Source organism: Paralichthys olivaceus, chromosome 12, assembly GCF_024713975.1.
Source record: "Paralichthys olivaceus isolate ysfri-2021 chromosome 12, ASM2471397v2, whole genome shotgun sequence".
NCBI lineage: Eukaryota > Metazoa > Chordata > Actinopteri > Pleuronectiformes > Paralichthyidae > Paralichthys > Paralichthys olivaceus.
Window position 1 is genome coordinate 25478049 of NC_091104.1, and position 23207 is coordinate 25501255.

The 23207-nt window shown below is 40.2% G+C and overlaps 1 protein-coding gene across 1 annotated transcript; it reads right to left on the reverse strand.

Moving 5' to 3' along the window:
• Positions 1-1783: 1783 nt before the first annotated feature.
• Positions 1784-21566, reverse strand: enpep (glutamyl aminopeptidase). The gene is made up of 20 exons (XM_020084642.2): positions 20762-21566; positions 16263-16404; positions 15033-15167; positions 14818-14938; positions 13143-13297; positions 11082-11195; positions 10856-10990; positions 10260-10325; positions 10043-10108; positions 9334-9494; positions 8159-8241; positions 7894-8030; positions 7303-7358; positions 7062-7212; positions 6376-6449; positions 6073-6177; positions 5440-5613; positions 4785-4925; positions 4097-4178; positions 1784-2646 (listed from the first exon to the last, which is right to left on the reverse strand). The coding sequence occupies exons 1-20, from the start codon at positions 21394-21396 to the stop codon at positions 2500-2502; spliced, it is 2880 nt and encodes a 959-aa protein (XP_019940201.1). The 5' UTR covers positions 21397-21566; the 3' UTR covers positions 1784-2499.
• Between the last annotated feature and the right edge of the window lie 1641 nt (positions 21567-23207).

The window sequence follows — 23207 nt, forward strand, 5'->3', positions numbered from 1 at the left end:
CTGAATTCTTCAACTACTTTTTAAAATAATGTCCTGTGCTTGAAAACGACCTAAGCAACATTAGGAACAATCTGATTTCTAGTTGTCATCACAATTTTCATGCTGGTACACAAGTGCCAGCTCCTGGATCAGGAAAAAGGTGGTCAGGTCAGGGGAGAAGGTGACAAGTAGAGGGTGAAACAACAGCTCCAGTCACAGCTTCACTATTTGTTACTAAAAAGGGTAGCAGGGACCAACAAGGCACCAAGATCTTCTGCTCTCTTGGCAGAGGAATGGGCTAAGAGTGTGGAAAACACAGAGAGATCCAAGAAGTTACAAGGCTCAGGGCACAAATAACTCCCCCAGTGATATAATGTGATCTCAGCAGAATGTTCTGGGAACTGAGAAGGTTGGTGTGTCATTGAAATGAGCAAGTGTTGTCTGTCAAGCAAGCATTCTGAAAGAAGGGTACATCAATGGGGCCAGTGGTGATGTGGAACAATTATTGTGCTGAGAGGGTGAGACCAGAGGCGGAGTTAACCATTAGGCAAAGGTCAACAATTGCCTTGAGGCCTCGAACTACCAGGGGCCCCATAAGGAACCTAATAAACTAATGGTTACGTTTTTTAAAAAACCTTTTTAAACTAATTAATAACTTCTTTCTAAAAGGCCATACGCTAAAACGGCATCAGAATACCTATAATTCACAAGTAATTAGTGTCCCTGCAAATCCCCTCTACAATGGACTAATCCATGAGCGCGTTCACAGAAGTGATTCAGGGTGTAAACAGAGACTGACGAGAAGTGTTCACCCTTGATGAACATGTGTTAGTTATCAATCGATGGTGTCAGATCATAAATCTGTGTCGCTCTGGTCACTTAATCACTGAGTCTTGCGTGTGTCGCCTCTCATGTTGTACTGAGCGCACACATTATGTGGATGATTCATTTTCACGATGTTTAAATGCAGCCTCTTAAACTCTGGACACTGAGTCACTTCATGTCCTGACCAGGTCCTGATAACTAGTGATGACAGTTTATTAGTTACAGTGAGAGCAGGTCAGAGTGGAGGAGGAAACAGAAACTCAGCTGATCACTGAGCAGCTGTGACCAGAGAGAAACTGGGTTTCACTGTTTCCACTGTTCTAATATCTATTCTAATATCTAATAATATCTATTTTACTGTGAGTGCATTTGTTAAACTGTTAATATGTTTTGTTGGTTTGGGAAGAAGTTACAAGTAGAACTTTCTTAGATAAATAAGGATTAAAAACAGATGGAGAACAACGTATGTGGAGGGCCCCATGCCTGTGTTCTCCGTGGGCCGCCAAATTGCTAAATCCGCCACTGGGTGAGACAAAGATTTGTGGTGTTTTAATGACAAAAATAACAACAATACCAATGTTTACCACAAGCTGCTTCCAGATATGTACTGAGCTCCTCCATCACTGTAAGTGAGTGGGTGTGTTGATGATGTTTCATGGGGCGATGCAAAGAATGAAAACAAAAAAAAAAAAAGAATATATATTATTAATAAATAAATAAAAGAAAACAAACATCCCATTTCAAACCCTATGAAAAGTGATGGCACACACGTTGAGGTCACAGGTGAATATGTCAAGAGAGTGATAAGCTGCATGACACCGGTGCCCTGAGACTCACCTGATCCAGCACTTTTCTAAAATGTATCACTAAAGAACGACCCTGAAATTTGAAAGGGTGTCTCCTAGTGTTGGAATTGTTTTGCTCTGTGTCTCTCAAAGGTTGTGTGAAACACAGTAATGAAGCATTAGCAGAAAACATCTGGGTTTTAAAGTCATTTTAATTCAATTAAAAGAATATATGATACAAATATTTGCATTTGTGTCTTGTTGAAAATAAAATAATTCAGATTTTCTTTATAAGTTACATTTTTACAAAAATTGAATAACAAGCAACAGTATAAATATCCTTCTGGCGATGAGCACAAGCGAGAGCAGAAATAACTGTTTAGTAAAAACTAGGGAAGAAAAGTCTACAACGATAAACAAACACTGGACCTTATAATTTCCAACCAACATGATGAAAGAACACTGGAGCGTCAGCTGTAAGACCACAATCAACTATCAATAACTATCACAGGTAATGTATATTTAATACTCTAGTATTGCTTGTTTGTGACCCACTGTGAGTAGTGGTGACAGCAGTAATACACTTGTTTTGCACACCTAAGAAAAGTTCATGACATTCTGGTCCAATCCAGATTTTGTGAACAGCAGCATCTACAAAAAGGGATTTTCACATATGAGATCAGGTTAAGTATGAATATAAAAAGATTCGATTTTTTTTATTGTTTTCCAGTGTTGATTCAGATCAGCAGAGCCCCCCCCCCCCCCCCCCCCATGCCCTTCAAACAGGACACCCACTCTCAGCCTGTATGAATGGGTAAAGATCATATTTAATGCACTTGGCACAGTGCATGCTGATTCCTAACAGTTACAATGTGCCTGTATCCCAGCAGTGATTTGAAATGTTGCTGTTCTAGGCCACATTGTTGTCCAGCCACCCTCTGATCTCATTCCCGTTCCTCCTGATCCATTCGATGTTGTTCCTCACTCTCTCCAGTGCCTGTTGCCTGGGCATCACCCCCGCACCAGCATCCGGTGTTAGACTGAAGAAATGCTCCATCTACAAGAGCAGCATGTACAAATGTGTCATAAGACATGTGAAAACAAACTACCTCCCTCTACTTGCTTTGACTCAGACTATACAAACAGTAAACCGCATTAGCAGTCATCAGTAAATACCCTCTGCACCGTAATCCCCTTCCCCACATAGATGAGTAAAGTTATTTCCTCCAAATCATGACTGAAAACAAAAAAATTCAAGGGAGGCAAATAGCATGACATTTATTCATCAAGTATGCTTTCGTCCAAACTGAGGGACAACCCTAAAGCTTCAGTAGTGTGATGATTAGTTCAAGGTAAAGTAAGTACTACATGCACAAGATCAGGTAATTAAATGCACTGAAAGTACAAAGTCAGTAATGGTTAGACATGTCAAGGTTTTAGAAGAGGTGCTCTCAAAAGAAGTTCTCAGAAAGTTCTTGGTAGTCTGACAGTATTTCAGAGAAACACAAAGAGGAACAAGACCACACTGCCAGACAATGAAAGAGCAGAATGCAACTCTCTCTCTTTTTCTATAACGATGGTTTGTATTAACAGCCCTTGTACATCTTACTATTGCAGTACTTCCCATAAGACCCTTGACCCTTGAATTCTTGTCAAATTCCACAAAACATACCATCTCCCAAGACACCTTTAAGGTTCAACTTTTGGTCCAACGTTCTACGCCTAAGTTTGTTTTCACATTTCTCCTTGTAGATCTGTGGTTTCACAATAGTTTGAAGCCTCAATTTTTTTATGTGCTTTGTGAAACTGTTCGCCTGAGTGTCAATAAAATTACAAAAGACAACACAACACGCAGTGATGTCGTTAAACATACAAATACAATTTTACCCAGATGCACAAGTTTACTGAGTCAAGGTGAGACAGCAAAGGTAAATTTTGCGAGTTAGGAATTGATACTGGATCATTTATATGAAAAAGAAATGTCTAACCCAGCCCTGTAGTCCAAACTGACCACAGCCAGTATCATCCATTACATTTGAGGCCCACTGAGAGGCTTTATGGTAAAAGATCTATATTTATTGAGGACTTTTCTACTCTTGATAAGCATTAAAAGTGCTTTACAGTACAGATTTTTTTGCCAGTCATCCATTCACACAGTGCATTTATGTGCAGCACTCTCTATCAAACTGAACGTTAGTAGTGATTTTCAGTATTTTGGCCAAGGACACTTTGGCACACAGATCGAACTACCGACATCCTGCTTAGAGGACGACCCGCTCCACCTCCTGAGCCCCAACCGCCCCCGGCCACAGTCATCTCAAAATAAATATTTTTAGTGGACTATTTCTTGAGTAGGTAGCGGACGACAAATACTAAGAACATACTGCTCTTCACTCCTGCCCAAAAAGAGGAAAACTCAACCTAACATGTTCAATTGAAAGTGAAAGACCCCCCACCCCCCGTAAATAACTTAAGTAGGAGTAAGTTGTAGTAAGATCAGTGCCTACCTTCCACAACAGCAGCTCTGTGTTGTAGTTGGTGGTGATTCGACTGAGTAGACGACCGAGGTTCCTGTCGTTGATGGTGTACCTGGTCAAAGGAAGACAAGTTTTTCAAGTGCGTTTTTCTTTTTCTTTTTTACGACTCTACTCTACCAAAGTCACAAAGATCATTCAAGTGTTATAAAAGGTTTTCGATGACCTACATGTAATAAACCAAAGAACATTATGTGTTGCTCTTTTAAAAGTAAAGAAATCAATCTAATTGTTGATGCCATGCTAACACATAGGCCTATCTGGGAAATCAATGAGCCAAAATGAAAGCTGTAAAAAGCTGGTAGAAAGATACTGGTAATCACCATGTTGTTTGCATGGCCTTTATTTGTTAATATCTTGGTAAAATAGCAAACCCTTGACAATACTGGATCAATTTAATACTGAGGAACATTTTTACATCTGATGATTCCCAGTGTTTTGTAAGCAGAAATAGGGCCTTTTTACAGTATGTGTGATGGTTATTCGAGATAGTGATATCACACTGAATTATGTTAACTCCAAGAGGGTATGTGTGAATTTTGAATTAGATTCACCTCATGCAGTGCCACATCTCTCCCCCCTCCTCCTCACGCTTTGGGCTACTTCCTGTATGTCTACTACAGATCACACTGTGAGCTGTTGGTGCCTCGTTGGTACTGACCTGTTGACCAGGTAGTCCCAGTTCAGTGTGGTCCAGTCCCAGGCCATACCCTCTCCCAGTGGGTTGATAGACACATATCGCACCACGGTGAACAGATCCTGACTCCTAATCACAGACTCATTCTTAGTGGCCTCCAGGAGCCTGCGGGGCAGAAGAAAACGTTTTCTCTCCATACTCAGTGTTTACTGATTTTAAAGCAGCATTAGATTTTATGACAAATAAGCAGACGTTACAACGTCGGGGAGGATCCTGCACCAGAGCTGTTGTGAACCCCATTAACAGTGAAGGTGGTTGGAGCAAACAGAGGATATTGATTTGAACTATATCCCAAAGACCTGCACATGTCAGTGTTTCCTGTGGCCTGCTTCAACCGCCGCTGTTGCTAATCTGTCATAATCACTTTGGGGTCACATGGAGACAAAGATACCAGAAGGCTGGTAATCATTTCTTATTTTTATTGGTGTAGTTTAAATTTGAAATCATTTTTTTTATCTTTTTCTAATAAAATGGGCTGGTTTAGCACGTTTGCCCGGAGAGGGTGTGGTTACGGAGTTGCAAATCACTATTTCCACGACAATATGGAAAGTGTGGCTAAAATGACGTAATAGAACTGGGTGATCAGGTCAGCCAAGCAAAGACGAGATGTTTTGATTACTTGTACAGAAGTTCCACGTTGTCCACAGACGACAGTCCATACAGCAGCTTGTCCTTCTCTTGAGCCAAAGACGTTTCTTTGTACCTCTGGAACATCGTGTTCCACTTTGCTTCTGTGCCCGAGTTCTTCATTCCATATCGATAGACCAGCAGCCTCAGGTTTACTGCGACACTACTGCAGGTAGAAAGGTTAGGAAATGTCATGGCAGGTTAGAGATTTTTTTCTAAAACAAGAGCTGTATCAAAGTAATATTTGTCTTCACAACCAACTAAGTGTCTGCTTAGTGGGTGGGGTGCTGGCCCATCTCCCTTTGCACTCATAGCAGGCCAACAAGCAATGTAAAATTTACCACGTCAAGAACATAATTTTTTAATTATGTTCTTGACAACAGCAGTTTTTAATACAAAGGCCACATCACACTGCACGCTTTTCTTCAGTGAGTCAAATCTTTCTTCACAGCTGTGGATTCATTGATTCATTCAGCTCATCCTGACTCCGCTCGCTCTTTGCCTCTCTCTCTCTCTCGCACTGACACAAAAAAGCACACGCACTCACACACACTATATCCGGTTTTCACTGTACTTTATTTTCTGCCTGTGAGGCATAAATGTATATAATGACAGTGAGTCATACCTGAGACTTCCATTAATCCAGCGGTCAAAAATACTGGAGGCTTCATTCAGAGCATCCTGATCTCCCATCTGACAAGCAATACTGAGCACGGTCTCCCTCAGTAACCTGCCAATCACATGCAAACAGCCATTTTACATTGGATGATATATAACTGCATGGGTTAGCATGAAAGGACAAGGAGATAATCTATTGATTGGTCCCAATATTGTTACTGTTATCATGTAATAACACCAGGGAATGACCTGAGGTGTTTACTTTGGTGGACACATACAGTAAGTCTTAGTTATGCTGCTCCCAATGTACCTCTCTGTCTGAGTTCCTTCATCTTTCCATCCAAGTCGTTGGGAGATCGCTCTGACGTGATCTCGAAAGAGTTTCTAAAGAAAAGAAACAAGGATGTGTTCAGCACAAGGAAACCAAAGTGACGTTTCTACTCTACCACTGCACAATAAGACACAATGCGTGGTTAAATGATTACACCAATCACTTATCTCTAAAACTGATTGCTAACCAATGACAGTGTATAAAAAGTATCGACTGTAAATAAAGATAGATGACACCTCTCCACATTCCTTCCATGGTACAAAAACTTAGCCAAAATATTCCTGGTACAGGTGTAGCCATCTTGCACTAGTGGCGTCATTTGGATTCAGTCTGTGTAGTAGTGAACTCGGAGTCAAGGCACCGCCAATACAGCGGCTCGACCAATCAAGAGATGTCTCAGGCCATTTTTAGCATCAAACAACAAATTAAAACTCATTAAACTAAACTTATCAGAAACACGAAGATACATTAGTTGACGTGAACTTGCTAAAATGAGACAAACTATCATCGAGAAAAAATGTGTACTTTTTAGTTTGTAGTATGTCCCATCCAACGTGAAGGAGGCAGGGTTAATGACTGGTGCAGCCAGCCACCAGGGGGCGAGGGCGATTATGCATCTTTGTTGGGAATGTGACAGCCGCAGGATGGATTTGCAGCCTGCTTACCTGGAACTTTGTGTAGAGAGCAGCATCGGCTATCAGCATGTCCCTCACATACGAGATGGAGGTAGCCACGCGTTCCCACACTATGTAATCAATCTCTTTCGTCAGGTACATGGTCAGATTGAAGGCATTACCATAGTCTATAATATCAGCCCTGAACAAAGAAATGAAGACAGTGTTTACAGTGTGTACATGATTGGCAACGCAAATGTTCACACAATGTGTGTTTTGGGGAAAATCTCACCTTGCAAGTGCAAAGACATCATCAATGTAGCTCGTACGATCAGCTGCATCAAACTCCTGTTGAAGACAGTAAAATCAGTCTAATGGAAGATGAACACATACAGTAAGCTGTCTCTGAAAACCATCTCCAAGACAGGAAAGCATAATATATCAGTTAGTATTTTTACATGGATTCTCCATATTCTTACATCTCTGCCAAATGCGAAGGTAGTATCCAAGGTAAAATAAAATTTAAAAAAACATGTAAATAGAGTATGAAGATTAATTATTTGCTTTAAATACTATGCCTATAAATACCATGTTCAGTGTAATTTAAATAGACAAAAAGTAATTGACTTGTAAAAAGATTTTTTTTTTTTGTTATCAGGAAAAGAATAAATATCCCAACAATAAAACAAGACCATCTGCAATATTTTAATTTTGTGTGATCTAACATAAATACATAGTAAATATTGTTCATTTTTATAAGTTTGAAAAGATTTGATTACATGTTTTAGCATATGCCCCTAAAAATTAAACATATCTTCTTAAAATTGTAACTTTTATTATAAAAAAATACTTTAGTCTCCAAATATTACACCCTATGAAATACCATATGGTTGGTTCGAAGTTGTTCGCTGATCATGTTCCACATCTGGACGTCATGGTTGACTCTGTAGAATCCAATGTGATCATTGTTCACCTTAAGCAGACCGTCCACTGAGGGTGTGTAGTTACTTATGACGTGCTCTGAAAATCAACACAGTTATAGTAATGCTACTATTAATACACATAGTGATTATCATTATAATGATGTTATTGATTGATTTAAAGAGAGAGAGCTGATTATATTTGTTTGAATATTTTGTGAACATTACCGTTGCTGCTCTTGTTAAACATTGCCAACACATTCTTTTCACTTTTCACAGAGTGCCATTTCACTGGGATGGTCCACTTGTACCTGTAACAAAAACACAATTCTTTTTTTATCAGTAAAGAGACATACTAAACCTTAAGGCATAATCATTTTAGGACATTGTTCCACATACATTTTCATTTGATTGTTTAAAGCGTCACTCATTATCTTCCATTAGCTCTGCTATGGAAATAGATTGGGTACATAAGCTGTTAAATTCTCCACTTTGGTCACCAGCTAGTGTGTGAGGCTGGATTTATACTTGTGGCATCTGCATGTGTAGGCTGTAAGGTTACACTGGGCAAAAATGTAAACACTTTGGGGCTGTGGTGTCAACACAGATACCTCATGGGGGCAGCAAGAAGTGACCGGCTGCTTGTGATTTACCCTGCATCTTTCTGATTTCCATGGAGTTTGTTGACAATGAAGGCAACCTTACGGGAGTTAAAGATTATCAGTGCTCTTCTTCACATGCGACACGTGTAGTGTTGCAGAGGTGAACAGTTTAAATCAGAATCCTTTGTCTGTGTGTGTTTGCTGTGAAGGAAGTGTACCATGGCCTTATCAGAGCATTTAAGAGCTACTGGCTGTCATTTTGACTAACGGTGTCTACACAACATTTGTTTCCCATCATCTGCTTCAGATCTGATGAAACAGATCCTTGTAGTGACCAGTGTTGGATCACGTCAACTATGAGAGAGTTCATTCACGTTTTCAGTGATTACTTAGCTTCAGTACAAGTGTATGGGTCGGAGGGGAGAGTAGGAGCGGATCATTTTAATCTGGGTCAAGTAGTGGCTGCAGAAATGCAGCTGTGTTGACACTGATCTGTTAATGTGCTGCATAAACTGTGACTCCTGTGTAGACAGGGTGTCGAGCTGAACCAGAACTGCACAGTCGGGGACCATAAACTCAAACGATGTCCTGAAAGATGATGGGAGCTGATAAGCTCTGTACACTGTATCTGAGGAGAACTGCAGTGTTGTGATCATATTTATCATTTCTTAAGTACACACTCCTACCATTCACATTGCATTCAGCCATTTGAGCCATTATAAAAATATTGACTATGGAGTGATAGAGCTCAGAGGGTTTAACCAGCTCAAAAGCGATTTCTATCCTCTTTGCGTCACTTACTCCAGAGGTGAAGGAGGCATGCTGGAGTTAGCATTAGGATCCAGGAGGAAACGCCTCTGGCTCAGACTTGTATTCATCTCTGAGACAGACAGATCCAGCACAGGATAACCCATCTGATTGGTCCATGTGTCCATGACCTCTGCAACTGGCAAGCTACTCACCTGCAGACATAGTTTATGTTGGTTAATGTTCTGAAGCAACGTTTTTGAAGAATACAATTGTTTCTTTCTGTCTGAGAGCGTGTAAGTAAGTACAATAGCGGGGTTAGCCTAGCTTAGCATAAATACTGGAAACAGTGGGAAACAGACTGGTTCACTTGTTTAACATCACTTTTTAGTTTATTTCCACACACACATATATAAACATGGCAATTTGTGGTTTAAGAAGGGTTATGTGCTGTAACTATTTCTTGTTAAATACATTTCAGGCACAGTAACTGAATGGATCTTTCTAGATATGACAGACTTTTGGTCAATAGGTCTCTGGATATAGACGTATAACGCTGGGGTTATTTTTGAACGTTGGATGGAGTCAGGCTGTTTCCTGCTACCATGTTTTTATTCTTGACTACAGCTTGAACCCGAACACGCAGACATGAGACGTGATATCCATCCTCTCAACCCACATTCCTGACAAAAGCAGAAAACATTATTTTCTTGGATAATTATAGTTTTGTATGGAAAATGATTAGGATAAAGGTCGGACATACAGCGGCGAGAGACGCCCAGAAGTTGGCTGTCTTGGCATTCTTGAAGTGGTAGTCTTTCAAATATTTCTGGTGAAAGAAGAAAAAAGCAGACAAACAAAAACACGCTTTTACCACTCAGCTACTGGAGTACTTGTACCTTACTAAGTTCCATCAGTGATGAATTATTGGTCATAATTATCGATTATTTGTCACGAAGCTGCAACAGTGTCTGACTTACTCGACAGCCGTCTCTGAACTTATCTTTACCCATCCAGTCCTCCAGCATCCTGAGGATGGACGCTCCCTGGAATAGGTTGGATAATTTCCATTACAACTCTGTTTTGTTGCATTGGACACAATGCATTTAGTCTGTATCTTGTTGGTAATGGTTCAGGGTTTCATTTGTTAAAATGTGTCATGGTAGGAAAACACAGCAGTATAGAAAGTTTGGTAACAGTTTATATTAGGGAACACATATCAACCATTAACTAGTTGCTTATTATTGTGTGTTCCCTAATATAAAGTGTTACCGAAGGTTTTTAGCTGTGAATCCCGAAGTGCACCAAACTAACGATAATAAACAAAAAAGAACAGTCAATCAAAAGCAAAAAACGTACACAACAACAAATGATAATAATAATAATAATGATTAAGAGTATAGAGTATAAAGAAATTCAGATTTTGAATAAGAAGCAACTGGAGAGAACACAATACCAAAATAAGATACTAGCAAAAATAAACAATTCTTTTAAAAACAGATTAGCAGCTAATGTAGCAAATTTAATATATTTTTTTTATGGACATAAACTGTGTGAGGTTTCCCAGGAGTCGTACCTTGCTGTATGAGATGCCATCAAACACGGAGGTGATCTCTGCTGGGGTCGACACGTTCACAATGATTGGATGAGAGGAGAGGAGGGCGTCGTCCACCATCACTGGAAGCACATCGCTGATGATCATGATGTCTCGCTGTACACAACGGGAAGACACAAGGTATGTGTCAGAGTACAGAAGTCCTGTCTCACATGTCTATTGTCAGTGTGAGTCAGGTTCCACTTACCATGCCCCAGGAAGGTTCAGCTCTTTCCACACCGATGTACTCAAAGAAACTGGCGAAGCCCTCATTGAGCCACAGGTCGTCCCACCAGTCCATGGTCACAATGTTCCCAAACCACTGGAAAAGACAACTGACATCAGCATTGGTCTTTCAATGGAAAACAGGTGCAGACCACCGTGAGCTTCACTGTAGAATGACAGTAGCTACATAGTCACTCTCCCTGTCACAGGGACACGCACAGACACTATGGGGGGCAGTGGCTCAAGTGAGAAAAAGGGCACTTCTCATAATTATTTATTTAAAAAGAGTGTTTTAAAACCAAAAGTTAAATTTGGTATTATTTGCTTCCATGTCTTGTTTCACTCTAATGAAAACTTCCAAAATACACAATTAGATGATTTCTTGGTTTGTTTTACCCTCTGTCTGTTTGCTAGCAAGACACACGTTCACTATATCTGTTTTTGTCTTTCTGCTAATAAGCTGTAAACTGGAGGCACTGGTAGCTTAGTCCTTTGATTATCCCCACAAGCAACAAAAAAACAGCACAACTGGAACAGGAGGTGGGAGGTGCTGCCTGTCTGACATGACTGTGATGATTCACTAGCCTCATGATTCCATTACGATTCAGCAGTCAACGATTCAAATGCGCAACGATGTATTTCAGTGTTTCACATCCCCAATTTCCATTATTACTACACATGGCTGCTTTTTCATCAGTTAATATTAGTTAATAAAATCAGGCAGACAAATATGAACTATCTTTTTATTAATAAAGTGCTTACGTTAAAATGTATTATGGACTATTACTGTTAGTACAAGTGTGCTGTAATTTACAAAATAAGGTTTTCAATTCGAAAATCCTCAGACTACAACAGTAGTTTATGACAGTGGTCAGTGCTCTCCACACTGATTTGACATTCATTCACTTAAGACTGGTGTGCTGCACCTAAGGCTTAAAAGGACAAACTCTGATTATAGCCTTCATTGTATCAAGGTGCAATTTTGATGCATTTTGAGTATTTGGTTGTGTTGTGTGTATTTAGTTGCAATTTTAGTTTTTGTGTCTATTGTGAGTGTTTGGTTGTAATTTGAGTTTGTGTGTCTATTGTGAGTATTTGGTTGTGATGTGAGTATTAGCAGTGTGTTTTTAATGCCGCACGTGTTGTCAAATTGAACAATGTCTTCACCATCTGCACGTGTTTTGTTAAATTGAAGTGTGTTGAACCCTCAGGGCCACTGAACTCATCGGTGTAACATTGAACAGTAAAACTTTATTGACTGCCTCAAGGTGTCTTATCTCCCACAATAGTACAATAGCTGACATCCTTGAAAGACATGTGCCCAGATAATGCATCATAAAAAAGCATTTGAACAATAACAACACCTCAGAAAAGCATTTTGAACTTTTACAGTTCTGAACTCTGAACTCTTTTATCACTTGGTGTGACTAAAATAAAGATAAAAGCCTTTATAGAATTGCCGGTGAGCTTAGTGGATGTATTTGGTTTCATCACATGTGGTTGAGTTGCTACTCGGAAACTAAAATAAAGCTGATAACAATCTGCTGTGTGTCAGAAACTGTTTATGCTGCAGCTGTTTATATAAAACAGATGTCAGTTGACATTTTTTATGCAAGCTGTTTCATTGATCATCAGGCACACTTAGGCGTGTGCCTGATGGACCAAATACTTTTTAATTTCCGGCCTTTTATTCTCTTTCTATTCTTGCAGCCCTGTAGATGCCACTCTAATTGAGTCATAATCCTTTGCTCTAAATTAAACTGAATAGAGGTTATTAGGATAAAATGAAAATTATAGGGTCGGTTCTTGAGAAAATGCTTTTTTCGGTAGTGTCATGAATGAGATGTACATATTGCGCACAACAATAAGGTTCTAGCAACCATGTGTGCCACATGGTTCCATTACACAAATAAAATAAGCAAAATATTATATTATATTATATTATATTTCTGATTCTGTCACTGTGTGCATAAAAAACTGACAATAATTAAAATATTTGCGAGGTGATGGAAATATCCTGGATAGAAGTGAGTCAACAGTTTACCTGGTGAACCAGCTCATGGGCGATAACACTGGCCACTCGCTGCTTGTTGTAGGAGGACGACTGGTTCTCATCATACAGGAGGTTTGTCTCCCTGTAGGTGATGAGGCCCCAGTTCTCCATGGCACCCGTGCCAAAGTCAGGGATGGCTATCTTATCTGGAATGAGACAGCTCAGGGATGACATTGAAGCAAGCACTTATTGTATGTTTTATGGCATAGCTGCTTTATCAACTCATGTGAGACATTGAGATAATCAGATTGTATCTTCAATAACTAACGACAAAATTTCCACTAAAGTTGGCAGGGGCATACTTCATCCATTTGTTGCTGATATTTCCTTTAGTTTAGAATTCCTCATAACAAATGACCCTCTGGTGCACAAGGGCGAATCATGTCTGCACAGTAGATTCTGATAAACTTTACTGATCACAAGGAGGCATGTTGATTGAGGTTGATTTATTTAATGTGAGGTGATATGTCTTTATAGGTACACGTGAGTGCTTATACTGTACCAATTCACACTGTACTAACCTTAATGACCCCTTCACTGGATGTGATTCAAATTTACAGGATCATTATCATGGGATGTCAAATTTTAATACTATGTCAAATCATTGAGACCCGCTCTGTTAACGCAGATGTTAAAATGCATATAAACGACTTGCTCTGGTTTCATTAACATGCTGTGGGCTGCAGATGAATGCACATACAGTAACTGAGGCCTCTTCAAACACCATTACCTCAGCCAACCATGACTCTGAGAGGCACAATTCACTGCGCTGTAAAATCTTGCAACTTGATTTAGAAAACACATTGCCTTAAAAAAGGCTCAAACATATAATTATTAATCTTAAGTTATGTTTACTTATATCTACCTTGTTTTACTTTGGTAGGTAATTGTTTGTCAAGTGGTTCCTGGTTAAAAATGGAAAGTGATATTAGCTTCCTCTTTCTAGTTTGGTTTTCTATTTTTTTGGTTTCACTGCTTGTTGTTCAGCACTTTGTATCATTTTTTTCATTATTATTATTTCTAAGCTTTAGTAGTAAAACAAGTAAGTTTGTTTATGTGATCTATCTACTTAGTTAAATAGTTGTGTTTACTCACTAAAATTTTGAAAACTGATTATGTTAGATACATGTACTTGTTGACTCTATAATCTAAGTCAGTACTTGAAGATTATTATAATGTCTCAGTGATCAGATGTCAATATTGCAGCTCATATTCAAATTTTAATAGCAACGGGCTCTCATTTAACATGTAACAATTTTGGAGAGTTGGTAAGCATGTACTCTAATGGTACCAAAATGCATCCTTTATAGAAGCAACTGCACCTACCATACTGAAATACTGAAATACTACTGGCATGTGCCAAGTAACATCTTAGACCACAACTTAACTTATATAAGCATATAGGCCTAAATAAGCGTACATATGCATATTATATTTACAGTGTGAATATACTTGACAGGGTTTTCTGTTGTTTTGCCTTATCGTGAGAATCACCAGTTCCAATCACTGTCCACAGTACTGACATTTATCTGTTCATCAAGTTATAGATACTTTTTAATACATCTTATGCCTTGAAACACACATTTGTTCATTATTACTATATGACATAAATATCTATATTTTTTAAATTCTATCACATGATATGAATATGAATGTGAAAACATACCCAGTTTTGAGATGGAGTATGTCATGTTGAAATAATCCTCAAAGTAATCAAAGATGACTTTGGTCGTGTTGGCTGCGTACTCTGCAGTTCTCAACTGAGTCTTCTGAGCGTAGATTCTCAGCTGCAAAGGCAGAGAAGGACCAAACACAATGTATTTCACAGTATACATCAATAGTATACATCATTATTAGCAATGGCTGCGATGGTGAACTCACAGGAATTCCTCCAGCAGAGGTTCGTTCCACATGGCCAAACTGGTGCACCGCGAAACATACCAAGTAGGTACTCATGGGGACGGACTTCTGGAAGGAGGTCTTCAGTTTATTACGAGGCAGTTGTTGAGGGAGGCCCTGGAGAGGCAGAGACAAAAAGGCTAATGGGTTGATGTGGATGTCACTCAGTCTGTAGAGCTGGGTGGATTCCCTGGCCCCAAAACACAGGCACAAGATTGATTCCTCTGCTTTTGGTATTCAAAGTGTTTACTCTGAACTTGGCCTCCCCCGTTTTTGTTTACCTCGACCATGGGAAAGTTTCAGAAATCATACTCATTCCACCTACTGCAACTGCTAGACAGGATTGTGAACAGTCCTTCTAGTAAAGTGACGCTGTATGTACAAAGTAATTACAAGGATTTCTCTGTTAACTTTATGGTTTCCTCTAGAAGTCTTCAGAGGAACAACTTTCTGATGAAGCCCAGTCAAAAAAGTCAAATGTGAATAAAAAAAGATATTTTCTTTGCGGGTTTAATATTCAGGATCTGCAATGCAGATGAAGGTCAAGGCAGGTAGATGTAGTGAAGATTTTTTATTTTGACTGAACAGGTGCACTGAGAAAGCAGGTGGACAAACTGAAAGTACAAACTCAAAACAACACCAGAAAACAGGAAATAAGCCGGAACATGAGGGAACGACAGGGAGCAGACAGAAAGCATGACATAAAACAAGCAGGAGCATGAAGCAGAAACAGTGAGATAAAGAAAAACAAAGGGAATGTGAATACAACGGGAAGGCAGGGAGAACTGGACACAAGTTAAACACACCAGGGTGGGAAAGGAAGTAAAAGCACCAGACAAAATTAGAGTCACTCTGCACATCATTACACAAAAACCTGACAAATGTCTACAGAGCAGGTTTGAATAGCTGTAACTCTACTAACGATAGACGAATTAGAGTCTAATCTTTAATTGTTATGTTACACATTATTACATTATCATATTTTCAAACAATATGTTTCACTTTTACAGGAGAAGGGGATGTGGGGATGAGGACTAACTTGCTGTAAAGCTCCAGGTTTTTTTTGTAGACTCTAGCAGTCAAACCGGTGAAACAACACAGAGGAAGAATTTCCTTTGTGTTCGATAAGAGACAACTCTCCAGTTCAAGAGCCCTGGTCCTAACAATGTGAGTAGAGCAACTGATGGAATGATGTTGAGTCCCGACTCTTACCTGCAGCGGCATGTTGGACAGAGCCTCATAGTTTGCATCATGAACGATGGAGATGTTGTATGTGGCCTTCTTGTTGGGTTCATCGAAGCAGGGAAAGGACTTGCGGGCATCTGTTGGCTCATGATCAGTTGCAGCAATTTTTCTGGTGATAAAAAGATAAGGACAAAGATTGAGAACAAATGATTGCAGGAAGTGTCTGAGATCAGCTGTTTTACATCTCGACCTTGAAACTGTTTAGGGCCTACACTTGACAACAAAGTAAAATATTTCAGACGCAAAGTTTTGTCATCGATGGCTGAGACCACCTCTGATATTTTGGGTTGTTTAGTTCCCAGGCCTGATCCCTCAGAGAGACTTCTTTCCTCACAATGAAAAGAATCTACATTTCATAACACTGCGGACCCAACAGACTTGACTCAGGCACATCAAGGTCAAGCCAGGTCAACTTTTATTGTCAGTCATTGTCATGCTGAACATAACGTTGTTCCTCAAGGACCAAAGTGCAGAAGATAGTGCGACATGAAAACCGGACAACAGAGGAGGGTTTTGCATAAGATTAGTGCTGATTATGAATACTAGATTAATCATTATTATTACAACAGCAACACACTTCATCCTCTCAGGTGTCCAGTCACATGATCAGTATCAGTAACAATGACTGTTTGGAACATGCCCAGCATTAGAACTAAGGTAGATTCATGCTTTTACCACATACTGTTTAAACATGTCACAATTGGAAACCATTGTAACTGACATGAATCCAGGCCCATGGAGCAAACTACAAGTTGTTTGCAATGACCCACTGCTGATAAGTGTTTGCTAATCAAAAGTTTGATTGTGGATGGTCAACAGAAAATATAATTTAGTATTCTACCAAAAAAGACAGCTGATGATCATGTCTAAAGACACATCTCTTCCGACTACACCTCAGTGAAGATGATGTCTAAATATATATATGTATAAAAGAATAAAAGATAAAAAACATATAGATATTTCGTTGCACTTATATGGCACTTACATGTAGCACTTTGTAGTTTGGCTTTTTTGAAGCAAAATGTATTTACTTGATCTTGTTCTGGGTTTGTTCCCTCATGGTTGATGCACTTATTGTAAAAGCGTCAGCTAAATGAAATGCAATGTAATAAAATAATCACGTAAAGTTAAAGCTCCAGTAAAACGCTAGTAGGCAGAACATGACATGGGACTCATTTATCAAACTATTATGTATTTTATATTACTTTACTTGAATATTCAAGCTTGGGCTTTAAAAGTATCAGAATGATAAGTTAGTTAATTGATTGGTCTCTCATGTTATGATATAGAGTAAATGTCCATTACAGTGATTTATTAATGTGTTGACTGGGAGTTAATGATTGCACACTAATACATTTACACATTAACCAATGTTGTTAATTTTGTCTCTAAGTCCAGGTGGAAAAATGCTGTGTTTTTATTTCCAACCACAAAGCGACTCTGTGGTTCCTCTATGCACAAGTAACTATGAGTATTCACAGAGAAAACTGATGCAGTTCAGAAGTTTGCTATGGATTAATGTTATCCTTATTTTAATCAAGGTCAAGGAGGGAATTAAAGGTAGCAGGATTTGACCTTTAGATACTGAATGCAAAACAATCACATAAACTGTTGAAGTGCCTTTAATTGATGTGCAACAAAAAACATCCTCATAAACTTAAATCTGATCAATACACACTGAAATAATAAAAGAGCACATTCCAGGGAATATCTGCCTCAGACCTGTACGTAGTTCATTGCACTTGGTGAACACCACGACTATCTCTTCCATCGTCCTTAAGGTTGAACAATCTTTTGCTGTCAAGATGCCTCAATTCAAGGGTTAAGAAAAAAATAAATTGAAAATGAATTGGTAGCAACACCAGGGGAGCCAAGTACCAGTTACTGATTGACAGAGTAGTCCCTCGAGACTCCAAAACCAGACAGACAAATCTGTGGACTGCCTGGACTGACTACGACTTGATGACGCAAACTAGAGCACTAGATACTAGAGTGCTTGGAATTGTACAACATCAACAGGAAACATCAAGAAGTCAATGTGGCTGTGGAAAACTATCCTAGAGGCCAACTCAAAGCCCATATCATAATTCTATCAAGTTAATCATCAAGTGCGGCATATACCAAGGAGATGCTCTGTCCCCACAGCTGTTCTGCCTGAGCTCCCTGAACCAGATCGTCACAAAGCGTGGCTACGGATACCGATTTTAAAGTGGTGCTAAGATCACATGGATGAACTGAGTGAGACATCTACTCACTGATCCACACCACCAGAATCTACAGTAACGACATCCTCATTCAAGTGCAGCAAGATGATCAGAACTGAAGAGATTAACCTGCCAGAAGGCAACATAACAGATGTTCAGGTCAGATACAAATAGAGGCCACTGATATCAAGACAAAGATGCTCCTCACTATGCATTCAGGGTTTCAGCCCAAGTCCAGCACCCTGAGGCTGTACACTGAGCAATAGGAGGAAGGCCGAGGACAAGTGAGCGTCAAAGCCACTATTCAGGAGGAGGCGATGAAAATTCAGGACTGATGATGATGATGAGGAGGACGACGAAGCGGAACCATGGAAAGACAAGCCCCTGCACGGCATGTACCACTGACAAATAGAGGTGACTGATATTAAAAGAGCCTACCAGTGTTTGGAAAAGGCTGGTTTGACAGACAGTACAGAGGCACTACTCGTGGCAGCACAAGAACAGACCCTAAGCACAAGATCCATAGAGGCTAGCATCTACCACTGCAGACAAGACCCAAGGTGCAGGCTGTGCAAAGATGCCCCTGAGACATTGCAGCACATAGTAGCAGGGTGTAAAATGCAGGCAGGGACAGCGTACACTGAAAGGCATAAACATGTGGTTGGGATAGTGTACAGAAACATCTGTGCCGAGTATGGATTAGAGGGGGCCAAGTCCTGATGGGATAGACTACCGGAGTAGGATTCCAGATTCCAGACTGATGAACAGCTGCTGGCTAACCAACCGGACATAGTTATGGAGGACAAAGAACAGAACATGGCAGTAGTGATAGATGTCGCAATCCCAGTGAATAGTAACATCCAGAGAAAGGAGCATGAGAAGATTGAGAAGCAACAAGGGCTGAACAAACAGCTAGAACAGATGTGGAAGGTGAAATGCAATGTGATCCCTGTGATAGTAGGAGCATTAGGGGCTGTAACCCCCAAACTGGGAGAGGGGCCCCATCAGATTCAAGGTACAACATCTGAAGCCTCTGTCCAGAAAAGCACAATCCTAGTAACAGCTAAAATAGAGAGAGAACGCTAAAACTCACAGGCCTTGAGAACCCGAGCTTGAGAAAGACATATCGCCATATGTCCCATGTGTGAGGTGCAAAAGTTTATTTATTATTAATGCTTCTGATTTTATCATCCGACCAAATTATAATTTTCTACTGAAGCTAATTTTTATATCATCTTTTTTTTTTACTGTTATTGTTTAATAGGTGAGAAGCTTTGCTCAACGCCATGTGACTGGTCTGACAGTCTAAACCATCCAGTGTTTTCACACTGCATACAAATCAAATCCAAACTCACACCATCCCTTTCAGTCAGGCCTGCTATTTTGGTTTGAACCAAACTGAAAAGGACAAGACAAAGCACCTTAAGATTTAAAACATACCTGCTTCTACTTTGGTAGATACAAAGAATTTGTATGCCCGTTTGTCCATCCCAGTGAGCATTCTGGAGACAGCATACATTCATACATAAGCCATTTTCAGACATGACCTCCGAAGGATGTCTGAACAATTGGGTCCAGACTTTCTCCAGAGGTTTCCTTTTTTCACAAGCACAAAACATAGCTTAGACAAGTTCCCACTAGAATGGTACAGCGTGCAGAGGCAGGATATATAATGTATTCATTCTGCTGTGGCGATCACACATTTTTGTTTACAGCACATCGATATATATTGACATATTGTTGTCCTATAGGTTTTGTTTTTTCATGCAGAGATATTTGTTTTCTTTTTGTTTACCTGCTGTGTTCTCTCCTCCTGACTTTCTGCTGACTTTATACCTGGGGAAGTCCCCCACAGACATTCAGCCACCATAAATGGTAAATGGTTGTATTTATATAGCGCTTTTCTAGTCTTGAAGACCACTCAAAGCGCTTTACACTACAGTTTTCCATTCACCTATTCACCCATTCACACATACATTCATACATAGAGTGCTTCTATAGCTAGCACTTTTTGTTGTTCTATTGGGCAGTTTGGGGTTCAGTATCTTGCTCAAGGACACTTTGGCATGCAGATGGGAAGACTGGGGATCGAACTTCCGACCTTCTGGTTGGAGGACGACCGCTCTACCCCCTCAGCCACAGCCACCCCAGGATCAGTGCACAAAGCAGCTAGTGACACGTTTGCTGTTGCAGTTGTATATAATGCCCATCCCTATCACTTTGTTAATATTATCTATCACAATTCAAATCTTGTTAACTTACTTGGTGAGCCCCTCCTCGGTGTAGATGACCCTGTAGAATCCCACCACAGAGCCGTTAAGCCAGCCCTGGAAGTCCAAACTCAGCACGTACACCTCTCCTGTGGCGGTGACTGGCAGTGGCTCTGCGACCTCCACCACCACATATTGCTGCGGTTTGTATTCAAAACAGCTTTTCACTGGCAGCTCCCTCTGGCCCCCCTGGCTGTCCAGCATCTTCAGCCTAGGCATGGCACTGACAAACGTCTCTCGGATGTGGAGCCACAGGTGGCGGGTGGGCTTGCTGACTTCTACATGGATGTCCACAGTGCCCATGTAGGTGTCCTCTTCCATATTTGGTTCCAGATTCAGGTCATAGTGGACCGGGTTCACGTAGTTAGGGAGGCGGAAATTCCTCCAGTCCCCAGAAGAATCAACGGAAGGTGTGCAAGGCCCTCTCACAGGCAAGGGGGGCTGTGTAGGCTTTGCTGTGGGGCCTGGCGTGGAGGTGGGATTGGTGGTTGTATCTGACCTGGAGAGGCCCACCCCAAGACCCACAGCCAGAGAGCACGCCACAATCGTCACACAGATGATGACTGCATGCTTACCACGGATGCAGTAACGCTTCTGTTGCTTCTCAAAGTCCATGCTTTCAACCATCGTAACTTCTGAAACCTAAAATCTTTATTCAGGTGGAGCCGACCTGAAGTCACAGCTGTAGGCTCCCACTGTGTTTATATTAGCTGTGTGAGCAGATCCTCTGTGGTGCTGTGGGGTGGAGAGAGGAAGGAGGAGGAGAAGTGAGGAGAGGGAATCTGTCAGACAGTGTGGAGAATCTCACATTGAGCACGAGATTTATTCTGTTCTCTGTGCTGTTAACACGCCTCCTCCTGTTAAACATCGACAAATCTGTCTGTAAATCAACAGCTTAACTTTATGTTTGTCTGTGTAAATGCATGTGGACAGAACGTGAACTCTGCAAGTAACTTTATAAATAAGTCTGTGTGTGTGTGTGTTTGAATCCCCATCAGATTTAAATTTCAGTGACTTTGTTACAGTGGAATCTGACTTGTTTACAGCGAATACCCAGGGGGGTCTACTGCATTGCTCTTTGGTCAACATAGATCTGTGTGAACAGAAAAGCAACACAATGGCAGTATTGTGTTGCACCACACTAGCAGGATTAACCATGCAGAAAGGTTTATCCTTGTTTCAGTATCAGCAGGGCCTGAGAGCAGCGGTGTTCCGTCAGTGAAAGCAAACCTGTTAAATTTAAGATATTAGATTAAATTAGATGATACCTGAGTGGAAGCAGTGTCTGTCCTTACATCTGATCTCACAATTTCATTCTTTGTCATAAAGGATCTGATGTTGCCTGTTTGCATTCATCTTGTAGTAGTATACTGCCCTCTTATGGTGGAAGCAACTAGACACAGCTGGATGCTAGCTTGACAACCAGCCACTAGTCCACATCATTTCGGAGGTGTAACCGCGTTCAGTAGTACTGGGGTTTGTCTAGAGGAGGAAAGAGCAGTTTAATTTGGGCGTTTGTGCATTGAGGATAATATAGTGTCAAAGAAATGTAAATAAAGAATTTCACCAATTGATAACTTCTTGTACAATAAAAGAAGGAATTAAATATAAAATAAAATTACTAAAGAAATTGTAATCCATCAATAAAGTTCAAATTTGAAGAAAACAACATAGATAGTCAATAACTACTTAGTTTAAAAGGATATTCAAGAATTAATACATTAATAATGGACTTCAGAAATCTATTTTAAAAAATGGTTAAAATGACAAAGAATTTTACAAACTGAATTAAGAATTTTTATCAGGCCTTTGAAAGGGTAGTTTTCCTTGTAGCCTCTCCACATTATTCAATGTGTTCAAAAGAAGGTCAAGACCTTAAAACTTTAGAAAAACCCAACAGTTCCCACAATGAGCAGCGACTGTGGAGAGAAAACTCCCTCATTAACTGGAAGAAACCTGTAGCAGAACCAGGCTCAATGTGGACGGTCATGTGCCTCAACTGGTTTGGGTGAGCAGAGACAAATGGGGAAGAGAGGAGAGATGGGTGGTAAAGAGGGGAGAGAAGAGAGAGATTGTTATGTTGCCATCTGGTTTCAGCTCTGAGTAGTTGTTATAATGAAAACAATAAGAGGGATAATTATGGATGTAAAGATGTTATTATGAAATCATAGGCTTTATCAAAAAGGAACGTCTTTAGTTTAATCATAAATGCAAAGATGGTGTCTGCCTCCAGAACCCAGAGTGGGAGCTGGTTCCACAGGAGATGAGCCTGGTAGCTGAAGGCTCTACCTCTTGTTCTACTCTTGGAACCACAAGAGAACCTGTGTTATGGGAGCGAAGTGTCCATTGGGACAGTACAGTGTTATGAACTCTTTGATATATAGTCATGTGCAGGTATGTGTGGTAACTGTACTAGAAAATAACAGCAGGTCAAGTAA